General features: G+C 72.4%; 1 protein-coding gene across 2 annotated transcripts in view; it reads right to left on the bottom strand.

The window, feature by feature from the left end:
* Positions 1–259: 259 nt before the first annotated feature.
* Positions 260–15907, bottom strand: part of MAG (myelin associated glycoprotein) — a 17243-nt gene continuing 1595 nt past the window's right edge. Inside the window, exons 1-10 of one of the 2 annotated variants that reach the window (XM_068929562.1) lie at positions 15649–15717; positions 13014–13077; positions 11553–11924; positions 9357–9659; positions 7673–7930; positions 6479–6739; positions 3691–3972; positions 1791–1887; positions 1020–1086; positions 260–349 (exon numbers count right to left, since the gene is read on the bottom strand). In XM_068929562.1, the coding sequence (XP_068785663.1) occupies positions 290–349; positions 1020–1086; positions 1791–1887; positions 3691–3972; positions 6479–6739; positions 7673–7930; positions 9357–9659; positions 11553–11924; positions 13014–13059 (1746 nt within the window). In that variant the 5' untranslated portion in view covers positions 13060–13077; positions 15649–15717 and the 3' untranslated portion in view covers positions 260–289. Of the gene's footprint in view, positions 350–1019; positions 1087–1790; positions 1888–3690; positions 3973–6478; positions 6740–7672; positions 7931–9356; positions 9660–11552; positions 11925–13013; positions 13078–15648; positions 15718–15907 lie in introns of those variants that run through there. The other variant, XM_068929563.1, reaches the window with a different exon arrangement.

Raw genomic sequence — 15907 nt, 5'->3', positions numbered from 1 at the left:
CCCCCTATGGCACCGGGGCCCCTGTAGCACCCGCCGACCCGGACGCCTGGGCCCCTCCCCTCCCCCCACAGAGGGGGCCGGGCGGCTCCGTCCAATCCCGTTTATTGAGGGGGGGGAGGGGCGGCGAGGGGGAGGGAGGGGCGGCCCCGCCCCCCGCGCGGGGTCGTGACCCCACCCGGCGGGGCGGGGCGGGGGGGCGGGGCAATAAATAAGGGGGCGGAGTCTGTGCCGCGGGGTGGGGGGAGGAGGGGCCTCGTGGCGGGGGCGGGGCCTCGCGGCAGGGGCGGGGTCAGGGCAGGCGGATCTCGGCGTACTCGGGGGGCTCCGGGGGGGCGGCGCGGCGCTCCGCCTGCCGGGGGGGCGGGGTCAGCGCCCGGCCCCGCCCCCGCGTCACCCGGCACCTCCCGTCACCCGTCCCTGTCACCCGGCACCCGTCACCCATCACCACCCGTCACCCGTCCCTGTCACCCGGCACCCACCCCCGCGTCACCCGTCACTTCCCGGCACCCGTCACCCGTCCCTGTCACCCGTCACCCGTCCCTGTCACCCGGCACCCGTCACCCAGCACCCGTCACCTCCCGTCACCCGTCCCTGTCACCCGGCACCCATCACCCGTCACCTCCCGTCACCCGTCCCTGTCACCCGGCACCCGTCCCTGTCACCCGGCACCTCCCGGCACCTGTCACCTCCCGTCACCCCTCCCTGTCACCCGTCACCCATCACCCATCACCTGTCACCTCCCGTCACCCGTCCCTGTCACCCGGCACCTCCCAGCACCTGTCACCTCCCGTCACCCGTCCCTGTCACCCAGCACCCACCCCCGCGTCACCCGGCACCTCCCGTCACCCATCCCTGTCACCCGTCACCTGTCCCTGTCACCCGGCACCTCCCGGCACCTGTCACCTCCCGTCACCCGTCCCTGTCACCCGGCACCCATCCCGTGTCACCCATCACCCGCCCTTGTCACCCGTCACCCATCCCCGCGTCACCCGTCACCCCGTCACCCGCCCCCGCGTCACCGGGCCGCTCCGGGGGTCTCCGGCTGGGGGCGGAGCCGGCGCCGCCTCGGGGCTCCCGGTCGCCTTCCTGCGGGGGGGGGGGCGGGGCCAGGCTGACCTCTGACCTCTGACCCCTCGACCCAGTCACCCCCCTCCGGTGGGGTGGGGCCGTGCGGGGGGGCGGGGCCAGGTGGGCGGAGCCAAGTGGGGAGTCAGGGCCCACGGGGGGGCGGGGCCTGCAGGGGGCGGGTCTCCCCCGGGGGGGCGGGGCCAGCCACTTACAGGGCCGGGTCCCTTGGGGGGCGGGGCCTGGGAAGGGGGCGTGTCCCCCGGGAGGGGTGTGGCCGTAGGGGGCGGGGCCTGATGAGTGGGCTGGGCCGGTGGGGGCCCAGAGGGCCCGCGGGAGGGGAGGGGCTTGGGGCGGGGGTCTGGGTGAGGGTGGGGCCCCGGGGGGTGTGGCCTATAAGGAGTGGGGGCGTGGCCTGTCGGGGAGGGGGCTTTTAAGGGGCGGGGCCAGCTGCGAGCGGGGGGGGCGGGTGTCCCTTGGGGGCGGGGCCTGGAGGGGGCGGGGGCAGCTGCGAGCAGGCGCCCCCCGGGGACGGGTCCCTCGTAGGGGCGGGGCCTGGAGGGGGCGGAGCTAGGGGGCGGGGCCTGGAAGGGGCGGGGCCTGGAAGGGGCGGGGCCAGCTGTGAGCGGGGGGGGCCCGGGGCATGGTGTGGGGGGGTCCCTCGGAGGGGCGGGGCCGGGAGGGGGCGGAGCTAGGGGGCGGGGCCGGGAGGGGGCGGGGCTCACTTGCGGCGGCTCTGGCTGACGTAGCAGACGACGGCGATGACGACGGCGAAGGCCACCACGGCCCCCACCGGCCCCACCTTGGCCCACACCAGCCCGTCTGCAAGGGGGGGGGCGGTAAATACCCACCCGGGGGGGGTAAATACCCCCCCGCCCACCCCCACCCACGGGGCGCGGGAACCGCCGGCGGGAAATTCCCACGCCTCGGCCGGGGCGATTCGGGGGACGCGGCGGGGGGCAAATAAACCCCCCCGGGGGGTAAATACCCGCCCGGGGGCAAATAACCCCCCCAAGGGGTAAATAACCCCCCCGGGGCAGCTCCCAACCCACCCACGGGGGGCGCCGGAGCGCGGGAACCAACCCGGAGAAATTCCCACGCCCTCCAGCACGGGATGAATGGGGCAGATCGCACCCAAAGGGGGGGGTAAATACCCGCCCGGGGGCAAATAACCCCCCCAGGGGTGCAAATAACCCCCCCAGGGGTAAATAACCCCCCCGGGGCAGCTCCCAACCCACCCACGGGGGGCGCCAGAGCGTGGGAACCAACCCGGAGAAATTCCCACGCCCTCCAGCACGGGATGAATGGGGCAGATCGCACCCAAAGAGGGGGGGTAAATACCCACCCGGGGGCAAATAACCCCCCCAGGGGTAAATAACCCCCCCGGGGCAGCTCCCAACCCACCCACGGGGGGCGCCAGAGCGCGGGAACCAACCCGGAGAAATTCCCACGCCCTCCAGCACGGGATGAATGGGGCAGATCGCACCCAAAGAGGGGGGTAAATACCCGCCTGGGGGCAAATAACCCCCCCCGGGGTAAATAACCCCCCCGGGGCAGCTCCCAACCCACCCACGGGGGGCGCCAGAGCGTGGGAACCAACCCGGAGAAATTCCCGCACCCTCCAGCACGGGATGAATGGGGCAGATCGCACCCAAAGAGGGGGGTAAATACCCGCCCGGGGGCAAATAACCCCCCCAGGGGTGCAAATAACCCCCCCAGGGGTAAATAACCCCCCCCGGGGCAGCTCCCAACCCACCCACGGGGGGCGCCGGAGCGCGGGAACCAACCCGGAGAAATTCCCACGCCCTCCAGCACGGGATGAATGGGGCAGATCGCACCCAAAGGGGGGGGTAAATACCCGCCCGGGGGCAAATAACCCCCCCAAGGGGTAAATAACCCCCCCGGGGCAGCTCCCAACCCACCCACGGGGGGCGCCGGAGCGCGGGAACCAACCCGGAGAAATTCCCGCGCCCTCCAGCACGGGATGAATGGGGCAGATCGCACCCAAAGAGGGGGGGTAAATACCCGCCCGGGGGCAAATAACCCCCCCAGGGGTGCAAATAACCCCCCCAGGGGTAAATAACCCCCCCGGGGCAGCTCCCAACCCACCCACGGGGGGCGCCAGAGCGTGGGAACCAACCCGGAGAAATTCCCGCGCCCTCCGGCACGGGATGAATGGGGCAGATCGCACCCATAGAGGGGGGTAAATACCCACCCGGGGGCAAATAACCCCCCCAAGGGGTAAATAACCCCCCCAGGGGTGCAAATAACCCCCCCGGGGCAGCTCCCAACCCACCCACGGGGGGCGCCGGAGCGTGGGAACCAACCCGGAGAAATTCCCGCGCCCTCCAGCACGGGATGAATGGGGCAGATCGCACCCAAAGAGGGGGGGTAAATACCCGCCCGGGGGTAAATAACCCCCCCAGGGGTGCAAATAACCCCCCCAGGGGTAAATAACCCCCCCCGGGGCAGCTCCCAACCCACCCACGGGGGGCGCTGGAGCACGGGAACCAACCCGGAGAAATTCCCGCGCCCTCCAGCACGGGATGAATGGGGCCGAAGGGTGTGTGTGTGTGTGGGGGGGGGGTGTCGGGCAGGCCCGAGGCGGCGGCGACGGGCACGTACCGGGGTGGTGGAAGCGGAGGGGGCGGGCGGCGGCGCCGCGGGCGTTGCGGGCGGCGCAGAGCACGGCCAGCCGGGGCTCGAGGGGGCCGCGCAGCGTGAGCAGGGCGGTGGCGGCGGCGCCGGGCCGGGGGGCCGGGGCGAAGGCGCCCGGCGCCAGGGTGACGTTGCGGCTCGGCAGCTCGAAGGCCAGGGCGGCCGGCGGGTTGGCGGCCGCGGCGCACACGCAGCGCACCGCCTCGCCGCCCGCCGTGCACCGCGACTCCGGCAGCACCACCGGCGCGACTGCGGCGCGGGGGGCAGCGGTCAGCCGGGCCCAGGCGTCCGGGCTGCCAGCGGGACCCCGCCGGGTGGCAGCGGTAAGAGGGATTCGGGGCAGGAGGGGCCCAGGCGTCCGGGGCAGGAGGGGCCCAGGTGTCCGGGGTGGGAGCGGGACCCAGGTGTCCGGGGCAGGAGGGGGCCCAGGCGTCCGGGGTGGGAGCGGGACCCAGGTGTCCGGGGCAGGAGGGACCCAGGCGTCCGGGGTGGGAGCGGGACCCGGGTGTCCAGGGCAGGAGGGGGCCCAGGCGTCCGGGATGGGAGCAGGACCCGGGCGTCCGGGGCAGGAGGGGCCCAGGTGTCCGGGGCAGGAGGGGCCCAGGCGTCCGGGGTGGGAGCAGGACCCAGGCGTCCGGGGCAGGAGGGGCCCAGGTGTCCGGGGTGGGAGCGGGACCCGGGTGTCCGGGGCAGGAGGGGCCCAGGCGTCCGGGGTGGGAGCGGGACCTGGGTGTCCGGGGCAGGAGGGGCCCAGGCGTCCGGGGTGGGAGCGGGACCCCACGGGGTGTCAGCGGTAAGAGGGATTCGGGGCAGGAGGGGGCCCAGGCGTCCGGGGTGGGAGCGGGACCCGGGTGTCCAGGGTGGGAGCGCGACCCAGGTGTCTGGGGCAGGAGGGGCCCAGGTGTCCGGGGTGGGAGCGGGACCCCGCCGGGTGGCAGCGGTAAGAGGGATTCGGGGCAGGAGGGGCCCAGGCGTCCGGGGTGGGAGCGGGACCCGGGTGTCCGGGGCAGGAGGGGGCCCAGGCGTCCGGGCTGCCAGCGGGACCCCACCGGGTGGCAGCGGTAAGAGGTATTCGGGGTAGGAGGGGCCCAGGCGTCCGGGGCAGGAGGGGCCCAGGTGTCCGGGGTGGGAGCGGGACCCAGGTGTCCGGGGCAGGAGGGGCCCAGGCGTCCGGGGTGGGAGTGGGACCTGGGTGTCCAGGGCAGGAGGGGGCCCAGGCGTCCGGGGTGGGAGCGGGACCCGGGTGTCCGGGGCAGGAGGGGCCCAGGTGTCCGGGGTGGGAGCGGGACCTGGGTGTCCGGGGCAGGAGGGGCCCAGGTGTCCGGGGTGGGAGCGGGACCCGGGTGTCCGGGGCAGGAGGGGCCCAGGTGTCCGGGGTGGGAGCGGGACCTGGGTGTCCGGGGCAGGAGGGGCCCAGGTGTCCGGGGCAGGAGGGACCCAGGTGTCCGGGGTGGGAGCGGGACCCGGGTGTCCGGGGCAGGAGGGGCCCAGGCGTCCGGGGTGGGAGCGGGACCCGGGTGTCCAGGGTGGGAGCGCGACCCAGGTGTCTGGGGCAGGAGGGGCCCAGGTGTCCGGGGCAGGAGGGGGCCCAGGCGTCCGGGCTGCCAGCGGGACCCCGCCGGGTGGCAGCGGTAAGAGGGATTCGGGGCAGGAGGGGCCCAGACGTCCGGGGTGGGAGCGGGACCCAGGTGTCCGGGGCAGGAGGGGGCCCAGGCGTCCGGGCTGCCAGCGGGACCCCGCCGGGTGGCAGCGGTAAGAGGGATTCAGGGTAGGAGGGGCCCAGGCGTCCGGGGCAGGAGGGGCCCAGGTGTCCGGGGTGGGAGCGGGACCCGGGTGTCCGGGGCAGGAGGGGCCCAGGCGTCCGGGGTGGGAGCGGGACCCGGGTGTCCGGGGCAGGAGGGGCCCAGGTGTCCGGGGTGGGAGGGGCCCAGGCGTCCGGGGTGGGAGCGGGACCCGGGTGTCCGGGGCAGGAGGGGGCCCAGGCGTCCGGGGTGGGAGCGGGACCCGGGTGTCCCAGGATGGTCCCAGGGGTAGATGGGCCCAGGCGTCCAGGACAAGAGGAACCCAGGGCAGAGAGGGACCCAGGTGTCCGGGACAAGAGGGACGCGACGACGCGGGAAGGGGGCCCAGGCGTCTGGGACGAGAGGAACCCAGTGCAGAGGGGGCCCAGGCGTCCGGGACAAGAGGGACCCAGGGCAGAGAGAGGCCCAGGCGTCCGGGACGAGAGGAACCCAGTGCAGAGGGGGCCCAGGCGTCCGGGACGAGAGGAACCCAGGGCAGAGGGGACCCAGGCGTCCGGGACGAGAGGAACCCAGTGCAGAGGGGGCCCAGGCGTCCGGGGCAAGAGGGACCCAGGGCAGAGAGGGACCCAGGCGTCCGGGGCAAGAGGAACCCAGGGCAGAGGGGGCCCAGGCGTCCGGGACGAGAGGAACCCAGGGCAGAGAGGGCCCAGGCGTCCGGGACGAGAGGAACCCAGGGCAGAGAGGGGCCCAGGCATCCGGGACGAGAGGAACCCAGGGCAGAGAGGGGCCCAGGCATCCGGGACGAGAGGAACCCAGGGCAGAGAGGGCCCAGGCGTCCGGGACGAGAGGAACCCAGGGCAGAGAGGGACCCAGGCATCCGGGGCAAGAGGGGCCCAGGCGTCCGGGACGAGAGGAACCCAGGGCAGAGAGGGACCCAGGCGTCCGGGACGAGAGGGACGCGACGACGCGGGAAAGGGGGCCCAGGCGTCCGGGCCGGGGAAGAAGCCACTCACACTCGACGGTGAGGTTGAAGGCGGTGGCCTGCTGCCCGTACTGGTTCTCGGCCAGGCACAGGTACTCGCCGTCGTCCTCGGGCCGGGCGGCCGCCAGCTCCAGGGCCACGCGGGGCTCGTAGACGGCGGCCGCCACCACCCGGCCGCCCTTGAGCACCCGCACGATGGGCGCCGGGTCGCTCTCGGCGCTGCACGTCACCGCCACCGGCTCGCCCGCCGCCACCAGCGTCGAGCCGTTCACCGCCGGCGCCCGCGGCGGGTCTGCGCCCGCCGCCCGTCACCCCGCGGGGCCCAGGCGGCCGGGCGCCAGCCCCGGGGCGGGGGGGGGGATTCGCGTCCTCGCTGACCCCCTCCTCCCCTCCACCGCCGCCCCCACCACCTCCGCCCACTCTCCCACCCGGGGGGCCCAGGCGTCCGGGGACTCTGCTGTAAAGGGGCCCAGGCGTCCGGGGACTCTCCCACCCAGGGGGCCCAGGTGTCCGGGGACTCTCCCACCCAGGGGGCCCAGGTGTCCGGGGACTCTCCCATGCAAGGGACCCTTTAAGGGGCCCAGGTGTCCGGGGACTCCCCCACCCAGGGGGCCCAGGCGTCCGGGGACTCTCCCATGCAAGGGGCCCAGGTGTCCGGGGACTCCCCCACCCAGGGGGCCCTGGCGTCCGGGGACTCTGCTGTAAAGGGGCCCAGGCGTCCGGGGACTCCCCCACCCAGGGGGCCCAGGCGTCCGGGGACTCTGCTGTAAAGGGGCCCAGGCGTCCGGGGACTCCCCCACCCAGGGGGCCCTGGCGTCCGGGGACTCTGCTGTAAAGGGGCCCAGGCGTCTGGGGACTCTCCCACCCAGGGGGCCCAGGCGTCCGGGGACTCTCCCATGCAAGGGACCCTTTAAGGGGCCCAGGCGTCCGGGGACTCTCCCACCCAGGGGGCCCAGGTGTCCGGGGACTCCCCCACCCAGGGGGCCCTGGTGTCCGGGGACTCTGCTGTAAAGGGGCCCAGGTGTCCGGGGACTCTGCCGTAAAGGGGCCCAGGTGTCCGGGGACTCTCCCACCCAGGGGGCCCAGGCGTCCGGGGACTCTCCCACCCCAAAGGGGCCCAGGTGTCCAGGCACTCCCCCAAAAGGGACCCAGGCGTCCGGCCTCCCCCCCCCACCCCAAAACCAAAAAAAAAAAAAAGGGGGCCCAGGCGTCCGGGCGGACTCACAGCGCACGCGCAGCTCCAGCGAGCGGTTGTGGCGGCCGTGGCGGTTCTCGGCCAGGCAGACGTAGGTGCCGCCGTGGGCCGGGGCCGCCCGGGCCAGCAGCAGGGTCAGCCGCTCGCCCGGCGCCTCCCGCAGCACCCGCTCGTCCCGCAGCCAGGCCAGCAGCGGCGCCGGGCGGCCCCGGGCTTCGCAGGCCAGCTCCACCCGCGCCCCCTCCACCGCCTCCGCCGGCCCCGTCACCGCCTCCACCTCCGGCGCGTCTGCGCGACACCCGCCCGTCACCCGCCCGGCACCCGCCGGCGCCTCCCGGCGCCTCCCGGCACCCCCTTCCGCCCCCTGCAGCTCCACTGCGTCTGGGGAACAGCCGCCTGTCACCCCGTGTCACCCCTCTGTCAGCCGGTGTCACCTGCCTGTCACCCCTCTGTCACCCGGTGTCACCCACTGGCACTTCCCGGCACCCCCTTCTGCCCCTTGCAGCTCCACTGCGTCTGGGGAACAGCCGCCTGTCACCCGGTGTCACCCCTCTGTCAGCCGGTGTCACCTGCCTGTCACCCCTCTGTCACCCGGTGTCACCCACTGGCACTTCCCAGCACCCCCTTCCGCCCCCTGCAGCTCCACTGTGTCTGGGGAACAGCCGCCTGTCACCCGGTGTCACCCCTCTGTCAGCCGGTGTCACCCCTCTGTCAACCCTCTGTCACCCGGTGTCACCCACTGGCACCTCCTGGCGCCCCCTTCCACTCCCTGCAGCTCCACTGCGTTTGGGGAACAGCCGCCTGTCACCCGGTGTCACCCCTCTGTCAGCCGGTGTCACCTGCCTGTCACCCCTCTGTCACCCGGTGTCACCCACTGGCACTTCCCAGCACCCCCTTCTGCCCCCTGCAGCTCCACTGCGTTTGGGGAACAGCCACCTGTCACCCGGTGTCACCCCTCTGTCAGCCGGTGTCACCTGCCTGTCACCCCTCTGTCACCCGGTGTCACCCACTGGCACTTCCCAGCACCCCCTTCTGCCCCTTGCAGCTCCACTGCGTCTGGGGAACAGCCGCCTGTCACCCGGTGTCACCCCTCTGTCAGCCGGTGTCACCTGCCTGTCACCCCTCTGTCACCCGGCATCACCCGCTGGCACCTCCCAGCACCCCTTTCCGCCCCTTGCAGCTCCACTGCATCTGGGGAACAGCTGCCTGTCACCCGGTGTCACCCGTCTGTCACCCCTCTGTCACCCGGTGTCACCCACTGGCACTTCCCAGCACCCCCTTCTGCCCCCTGTAGCTCCACTGTGTCTGGGGAACAGCTGCCTTTCACCTATCTGTCACCTGGTGTCACCCACATGTCACCCAGTGTCACCCGCACACCACCCCCTTCCAGCTCCTCTGCCTCTGGGGAACACCCTCCTGTCACCCGGCGTCACCCGCACGTCACCCCCCTCCAGCTCCACTGTGGCTGGGGAACACCCGCCTGTCACCTGGTGTCACCCGCACGTCACCCCCTTCCAGCTCCTCTGCCTCTGGGCAACACCCTCCTGTCACCCGGCGTCACCCGCACGTCACCCCCTTCCAGCTCCTCTGCCTCTGGGCAACACCCTCCTGTCACCCGGCGTCACCCGCACGTCACCCCCGCTTGTCACCCGGCGCCGCCGCCGCTGCCCCCCCCCCCCCAACCCGGGGCCCAGGCGTCCGGGCGGGCTCTCACACTGCACGTCGAGGGCCAGGGCGGCCTCGAGGACCCGGGTGGCGTTGGCGAAGGCGACGCGGCAGGTCAGGCGGCGGCCGCCGTCGGCGGGTCGGGGCCGGAAGCGGAGGCGGGCGAGGAGGTGACGGGAACCGCCGGCGCCTTCCTCGAGCCGGGCGGCCTCGAGCGAAGCTTCGGCCAACCCCTCGGCGCCCGCCCAGGTCAACGCGGGTCCCAGGTCCGGGCAGTTATCCGGTACCCGGCATCTCACCTCCGCTTCGTTTCCGGCCACCATCTCGGCCGGTAGCTCCAGGCTTGGCTCCGCTGAGGGTCAGGAGGTCCGTCAGGGGCCCAGGAGTCCGGGTCACCTTCTACCCCCCACGTCAGATGGGACCCAGGTGTCCAGGCCACCTTCTACCTTCACCCCAGACAAGACCCAGATGCCCAGCAACCTTCTCCCCCCATGTCAGATGGGTCCCAGGTGTCCAGGCCACCTTCCACCTTCACCCCAGACAGGACCCAGGTGTCCTGCAACCTTCTCCCCCCACGTCAGATGGGACCCAGGTGTCCAGGCCACCTTCTACCTTCACTCTAGACAGGACCCAGGTGTCCAGGTCACCTTCTCCCCCCACGTCAGATGGGACCCAGGTGTCCAGGTCACCTTCTACCTTCACCCCAGGTGGGACCCAGGTGTCCTGCAACCTTCTTCCCCCATGTCAGATGGGACCCAGGTGTCCAGGCCACCTTCTACCTTCACCCCAGACAGGACCCAGATGCCCAGCAACCTTCTCCCCCCATGTCAGATGGGACCCAGGTGTCCAGGCCACCTTCCACCTTCACCCCAGACAGGACCCAGGTGTCCTGCAACCTTCTTCCCCCATGTCAGATGGGACCCAGGTGTCCAGGCCACCTTCTACCTTCACCCCAGGTGGGACCCAGATGCCCAGCAACCTTCTCCCCCCATGTCAGATGGGACCCAGGTGTCCAGGTCACCTTCTACCTTCACCCCAGGTGGGACCCAGGTGTCCTGCAACCTTCTTCCCCCATGTCAGATGGGACCCAGGTGTCCAGGCCACCTTCTACCTTCACCCCAGACAAGACCCAGGTGTCCTGCAACCTTCTCCCCCCACGTCAGATGGGACCCAGGTGTCCAGGTCACCTTCTCCCCCCACGTCAGATGGGACCTAGGTGTCCAGGCCACCTTCTACCTTCACCCCAGGTGGGACCCAGGTGTCCTGCAACCTTCTTCCCCCATGTCAGATGGGACCCAGGTGTCCGGGTCACCTTCTACCTTCACCCCAGGTGGGACCTAGGTGCCAGCCACCTTCTCCTCCCATGTCAGATGGGACCCAGGTGTCCAGGCCACCTTCTACCTTCACCCCAGACAAGACCCAGGTGTCCTGCAACCTTCTCCCCCCACGTCAGATGGGACCCAGGTGTCCAGGTCACCTTCTCCCCCCACGTCAGATGGGACCTAGGTGTCCAGGCCACCTTCTACCTTCACCCCAGACAGGATCCAGGTGTCCAGGCCACCTTCTACCTTCACCCCAGACAAGACCCAGGTGTCCAGCCACCTTCTCCTCCCACGTCAGATGGGATCCAGGTGTCCAGGCCACCGTCTACCTTCACCCCAGGTGAAACCTAGGTGCCAGCCACCTTCTCCCCCCATGTCAGATGGGACCCAGGTGTCCAGGCCACCTTCTACCTTCACCCCAGATGGGACCCAGGTGTCCAGCCACCTTCTCCTCCCACGTCAGATGGGATCCAGGTGTCCAGGCCACCTTCTACCTTCACCCCAGGTGAAACCTAGGTGCCAGCCACCTTCTCCTCCCATGTCAGATGGGACCCAGGTGTCCAGGCCACCTTCTACCTTCACCCCAGACAAGACCCAGGTGTCCAGATCACCTTCTACCTTCACCCCAGACGGGACCCAGGTGTCCAGCCACCTTCTCCTCCCACGTCAGATGGGATCCAGGTGTCCAGGCCACCGTCTACCTTCACCCCAGGTGAAACCTAGGTGCCAGCCACCTTCTCCCCCCATGTCAGATGGGACCCAGGTGTCTAGGCCACCTTCTACCTTCACCCCAGACGGGACCCAGGCCTGCAGGCCACCCCCAACCTCCCTCCCCGTTGGTTCCCATGCATCCAGGCCCCCACCGCCCCATCCCCAGTCCACCCCACTGGCCGTGGACCCGGGCATCCGGGCGGGCTGCTCACCGGTGACCTGCAGGGTGGCGTGCTCGGAGAAGGTGTACTGGTTGTAGCCGCCCAGGTCGCCGCGGAAGTAGTAGCGGCCGGCGAGCTCGGGGCTGAGGTCGGAGAGCAGCAGGGAGCAGTCGCGAGCCCGCAGCGGGCCCAGCAGCTGGGCCCGACCCTCGAAGCTCTCGTGGACGGGGCCACCGGGTCGCGAGCGGGCCACCACCGGCGGGTAGCTCTTGGGGTAGGGGCTGCCGAAGTACCAGAGGCCGTGCACGGCCGCCGGCCGCAGCTCCTCGGGGTAGTCGAAGCGGCAGGGCAGCAGCACGCAGGTGCCCTCCAGCCCGGCGATGGTCGGCGGCATCCAGGCGGCCCAGGAGCCGGCCGAGGCGCCTGGAGGGCGAGGTCGGGCCTGAGCGCGGGGCCGCCACGGGACCACCGTGGACCCGTCATGGCCGCCGCGGACCCAGGATAGAAATTACGGTCGTTACGGAGACTGTGGAGATCTTGGCCACCGCGGAGACCATGGACCCACCGCGGCCAGCATGGACCCACCACAGAAATCACGGTCGTTATGGCCACCATGGCCACCACAGACGCCGTAGACGTCACAGATAGAACGGACCCACCACAGGTTTTACGGCCATTAAAGAAACCATTAGCGTTTCGGAAGCCATGGAGACCACGGACCCACCACGGTCAGCACGAAGCCAGCAGAGAAACGGTGGTCATTATGGCCACCGTGGCCACCGTAGACGCCATAGACATCATAGACTGAGTGGGCCCACCGTGGCCCCACCATAGAAATCACGGTCATTAAGGAAACCGTGGACACCACAGACGCCCATGGGCATGTGTGGGGGGCCGCCATGGACACCACAGACCCGCCATGGACCCACCGCGGAAATCACGGTCGCTACGGCCACCATGGCCACCACAGACGTCACGCGCGCAATGGGCCCACCATGGGCGCCGTGGCCACCACGGACCCAACGTAGAAGTTCTGGCCGTTAAGGAGACCATAGATATCTCGGACGCCGTGGAGACCCACCGTGGTCACCACGGACCCAGCATAGAAACGACGGTCGTTACGGACCCCAAGGACGCTGTGGACGCCACGGACACCATAGACAGCGTGGACACAACGGGCCCACCGTGGGCACCGTGGCCACCACGGACCCAGCGTAGAAATCATGGTCGTTATGGAGACCGCGGACATCACGGACACCGTGAAGACCACAGACCCGCCATGGAAACCGTGGAGGCCATGGAAACCGTGGAGGCCATGGACACCTAGACCCACCACGGACACCACAGAGACCGCGAACACCGGGGACATCATGGACCCGCCCTGGACACCGTGGCATCCATGGACACCATGGGGACCATGGACATCGTGGACCCCCCCCCCCAATGAAGACACCGTGGACGTCGTGGACCTTCTGGACCACCACGGCCACCCCAGGCCCCCCCGGACGGTACCTGGCAGCAGCAGCAGCAGCAGCGGCAGGACCCCGGCGAGGCTCATGGTCGGGGACACGGGGACCTGGGTGACAGCGAGGGCCACCGTCCCCACGCGTCCCCCACCCCCCCAACCCCGTCTCCGCCGGCCCCACGTGCCGCCCCGTCTCCCCGCCGTCCGCTATTGTCCCCAGCCCAATGTCCCCATTGTCCCCGTGGCCTCCATTGTCCCCTGTCGTCCCCACCGTCCCGCCGGTCCCAGGCGGTGCCGGGTGGGGGCGGGCGACGGCATCAGGCGCCGGGCCAGGCCCCGCACCCCTCCCCCGCCGTCCCGGACGCCTGGGCCCACCCCCCCCCCCGCCCGCGTCCCCCGGGGGGGTGGGTCACGGCCCGGCTCGAATTCCTGACGCGCCGGCGGCTCCCCCACGGCCCGGGACAAAGGGCCTGTGTGTGGCCCTCCCCGGACGCCTGGGCCCCTTCCCGGATGCCTGGGCCCCTTCCCGGACGCCTGGGTCCCTCTCGGACGCCTGGGCCCCTTCCCGGACGCCTGGGTCCTCCCCGGATGCCTGGGCCCCCCCAGATGCCTGGGTCCCTCCCGGACGCCTGGGCCCCTTCCCGGACGCCTGGGCCCCTCCCGGATGCCTGGGTCCCTCTCGGACGCCTGGGCCCCTTCCCGGACGCCTGGGTCCCTCCCGGATGCCTGGGTCCCTCCCGGACGCCTGGGCCCCTCCCGGATGCCTGGGTCCTCCCCGGATGCCTGGGTCCTCCCCGGATGCCTGGGCCCCCCCAGATGCCTGGGTCCCTCCCGGACGCCTGGGCCCCTTCCCGGACGCCTGGGTCCCTCCCGGACACCTGGGCCCCCCCCTCGGACGCCTGGGTCCCTCCCCGGACGCCTGAGCCCTCCCCGGACACCTGGGTCCCTCCCGGACGCCTGGGCCCCTCCCGGACACCTGGGCCCCCCCAGACGCCTGGGCCCCCCTCCCCGGACGCCTGGGCCCCTCCCGGACGCCTGGGTCCCTCCCCGGACACCTGGGCCCCCCTGGACACCTGGGTCCCTCCCGGACGCCTGGGCCCCTTCCCGGACACCTGGGTCCCCCCGGACACCTGGGCCCCTCCTGGACACCTGGGTCCCTCCCCGGACGCCTGGGTCCCTCCCGGACACCTGGGTCCCTCCCCGGACACCTGGGCCCCCCTGGACACCTGGGTCCCTCCCGGACGCCTGGGTCCCTCCCGGACGCCTGGGTCCCTCCTGAACACCTGGGTCCCTCCCCGGACACCTGGGCCCCCTGGGCTCCAGGGGACCTGTGTGTCCCCCCTCCAAGTTCTCCAGGGACCCAGGCGTCCGGGAAGGGCCCAGGCGTCCGGGAGGGACCCAGGTGTCCGTGCGTATACGGAGGGGACTCGGCCTCCTCCCACCCCCCCCCCCCGGACGCCTGGGCCCCGGGGTGTGTGGGGGGGAGAGCGGTGGCGGGGGAGGGGCAGTGGCCGGACGCCTGGGCCCCGGCGGCAGCCGGCTCTGTCCCCGCCTGGCAGCGCCGCCGGCGCCACAAGGGGACATTTGTCCCCGCTGATGTCACCGCCGGGGGCGGGTGGGGGGGGCGCCCGGACACCTGGGTCCCCCGGGGCCGGGGCTGCGCGACCCAGCTCGGCCCTCTCCCTCCCCCCCCCCCAGGGGGGCCCAGGCATCCGGGGACCCCAATCCCACCCCCAACATCCCCAAGGGCCCAGGCGTCCGGGGACCCTTGAGCTCCCCCCATTCCTAGGGGGCCCAGGCGTCCGGGAGCCCTCGAGTCCCCCCCATCCCCAAGGGGCCCAGGCGTCCGGGGACCCTAATCCCACCCCCAATATTCCCCAGGGGGCCCAGGCATCCGGGAACCCCCGAGTCCCCCCCATCCCCAAGGGGCCCAGGCGTCCGGGAGCCCTCGAGTCCCCCCCATTCCCAGGGGGCCCAGGCGTCCGGGGACCCCCGAGTCCCCCCCATCCCCAAGGGGTCCAGGCGTCCGGGAGCCCTCGAGTCCCCCCCATTCCCAGGGGGCCCAGGCGTCCGGGGACCCCCGAGTCCCCCCCATCCCCAAGGGGCCCAGGCGTCCGGGAGCCCTCGAGTCCCCCCCATCCCCAAGGGGCCCAGGCGTCCGGGGACCCCCGAGTCCCCCCCATCCCCAAGGGGCCCAGGCGTCCGGGAGCCCTCGAGTCCCCCCCATTCCCAGGGGGCCCAGGCGTCCGGGGACCCCCGAGTCCCCCCCATCCCCAAGGGGTCCAGGCGTCCGGGAGCCCTCGAGTCCCCCCCATTCCCAGGGGGCCCAGGTGTCCGGGAGCCCTCGAGTCCCCCCCATTCCCAAGGGGTCCAGGCGTCCGGGAGCCCCCGAGTCCCCCCCATCCCCAAGGGGCCCAGGTGTCCGGGGACCCTTGAGCTCCCCCCATTCCCAGGGGGCCCAGGCGTCCGGGAGCCCTCGAGTCCCCCCCATTCCCAGGGGGCCCAGGCGTCCGGGGACCCCCGAGTCCCCCCCATCCCCAAGGGGCCCAGGCGTCCGGGAGCCCTCGAGTGCCCCCCATCCCCAAGGGGGCCCAGGCGTCCGGGGACCCCAATCCCACCCCCAACATCCCCAAGGGGCCCAGGCGTCCGGGACCCCCCCAACCCCCCCCCACCACCTCGTACCGCGGAGCCGGCGCTGCCCCGAGGGACCCAGGCGTCCGGGCCGGCGGCGGGGGACGAGTGCGAGGGCGGGGGGACGGCGGCCGCTATGTACCGGGGGGGGGGAGGGGGCAGGGCCACCCATGGGAGCCTGCGTTGGTCCCCCCCCCGGACGCCTGGGCCCCTCCCGTGCAGCTGGGCACCTCCCCGGACGCCTGGGCCCCTACTCGGATGCCTGGGTCCTTCCTGGATACTGGGGTCCCTCCTGGATGCCTGGGCCCCT

This window comes from Struthio camelus, unplaced genomic scaffold (assembly GCF_040807025.1).
Source record: "Struthio camelus isolate bStrCam1 unplaced genomic scaffold, bStrCam1.hap1 HAP1_SCAFFOLD_257, whole genome shotgun sequence".
NCBI lineage: Eukaryota > Metazoa > Chordata > Aves > Struthioniformes > Struthionidae > Struthio > Struthio camelus.
Note: the sequence above shows the minus strand (reverse complement) of the source record. Positions and strands in the feature narration are given on the sequence as shown.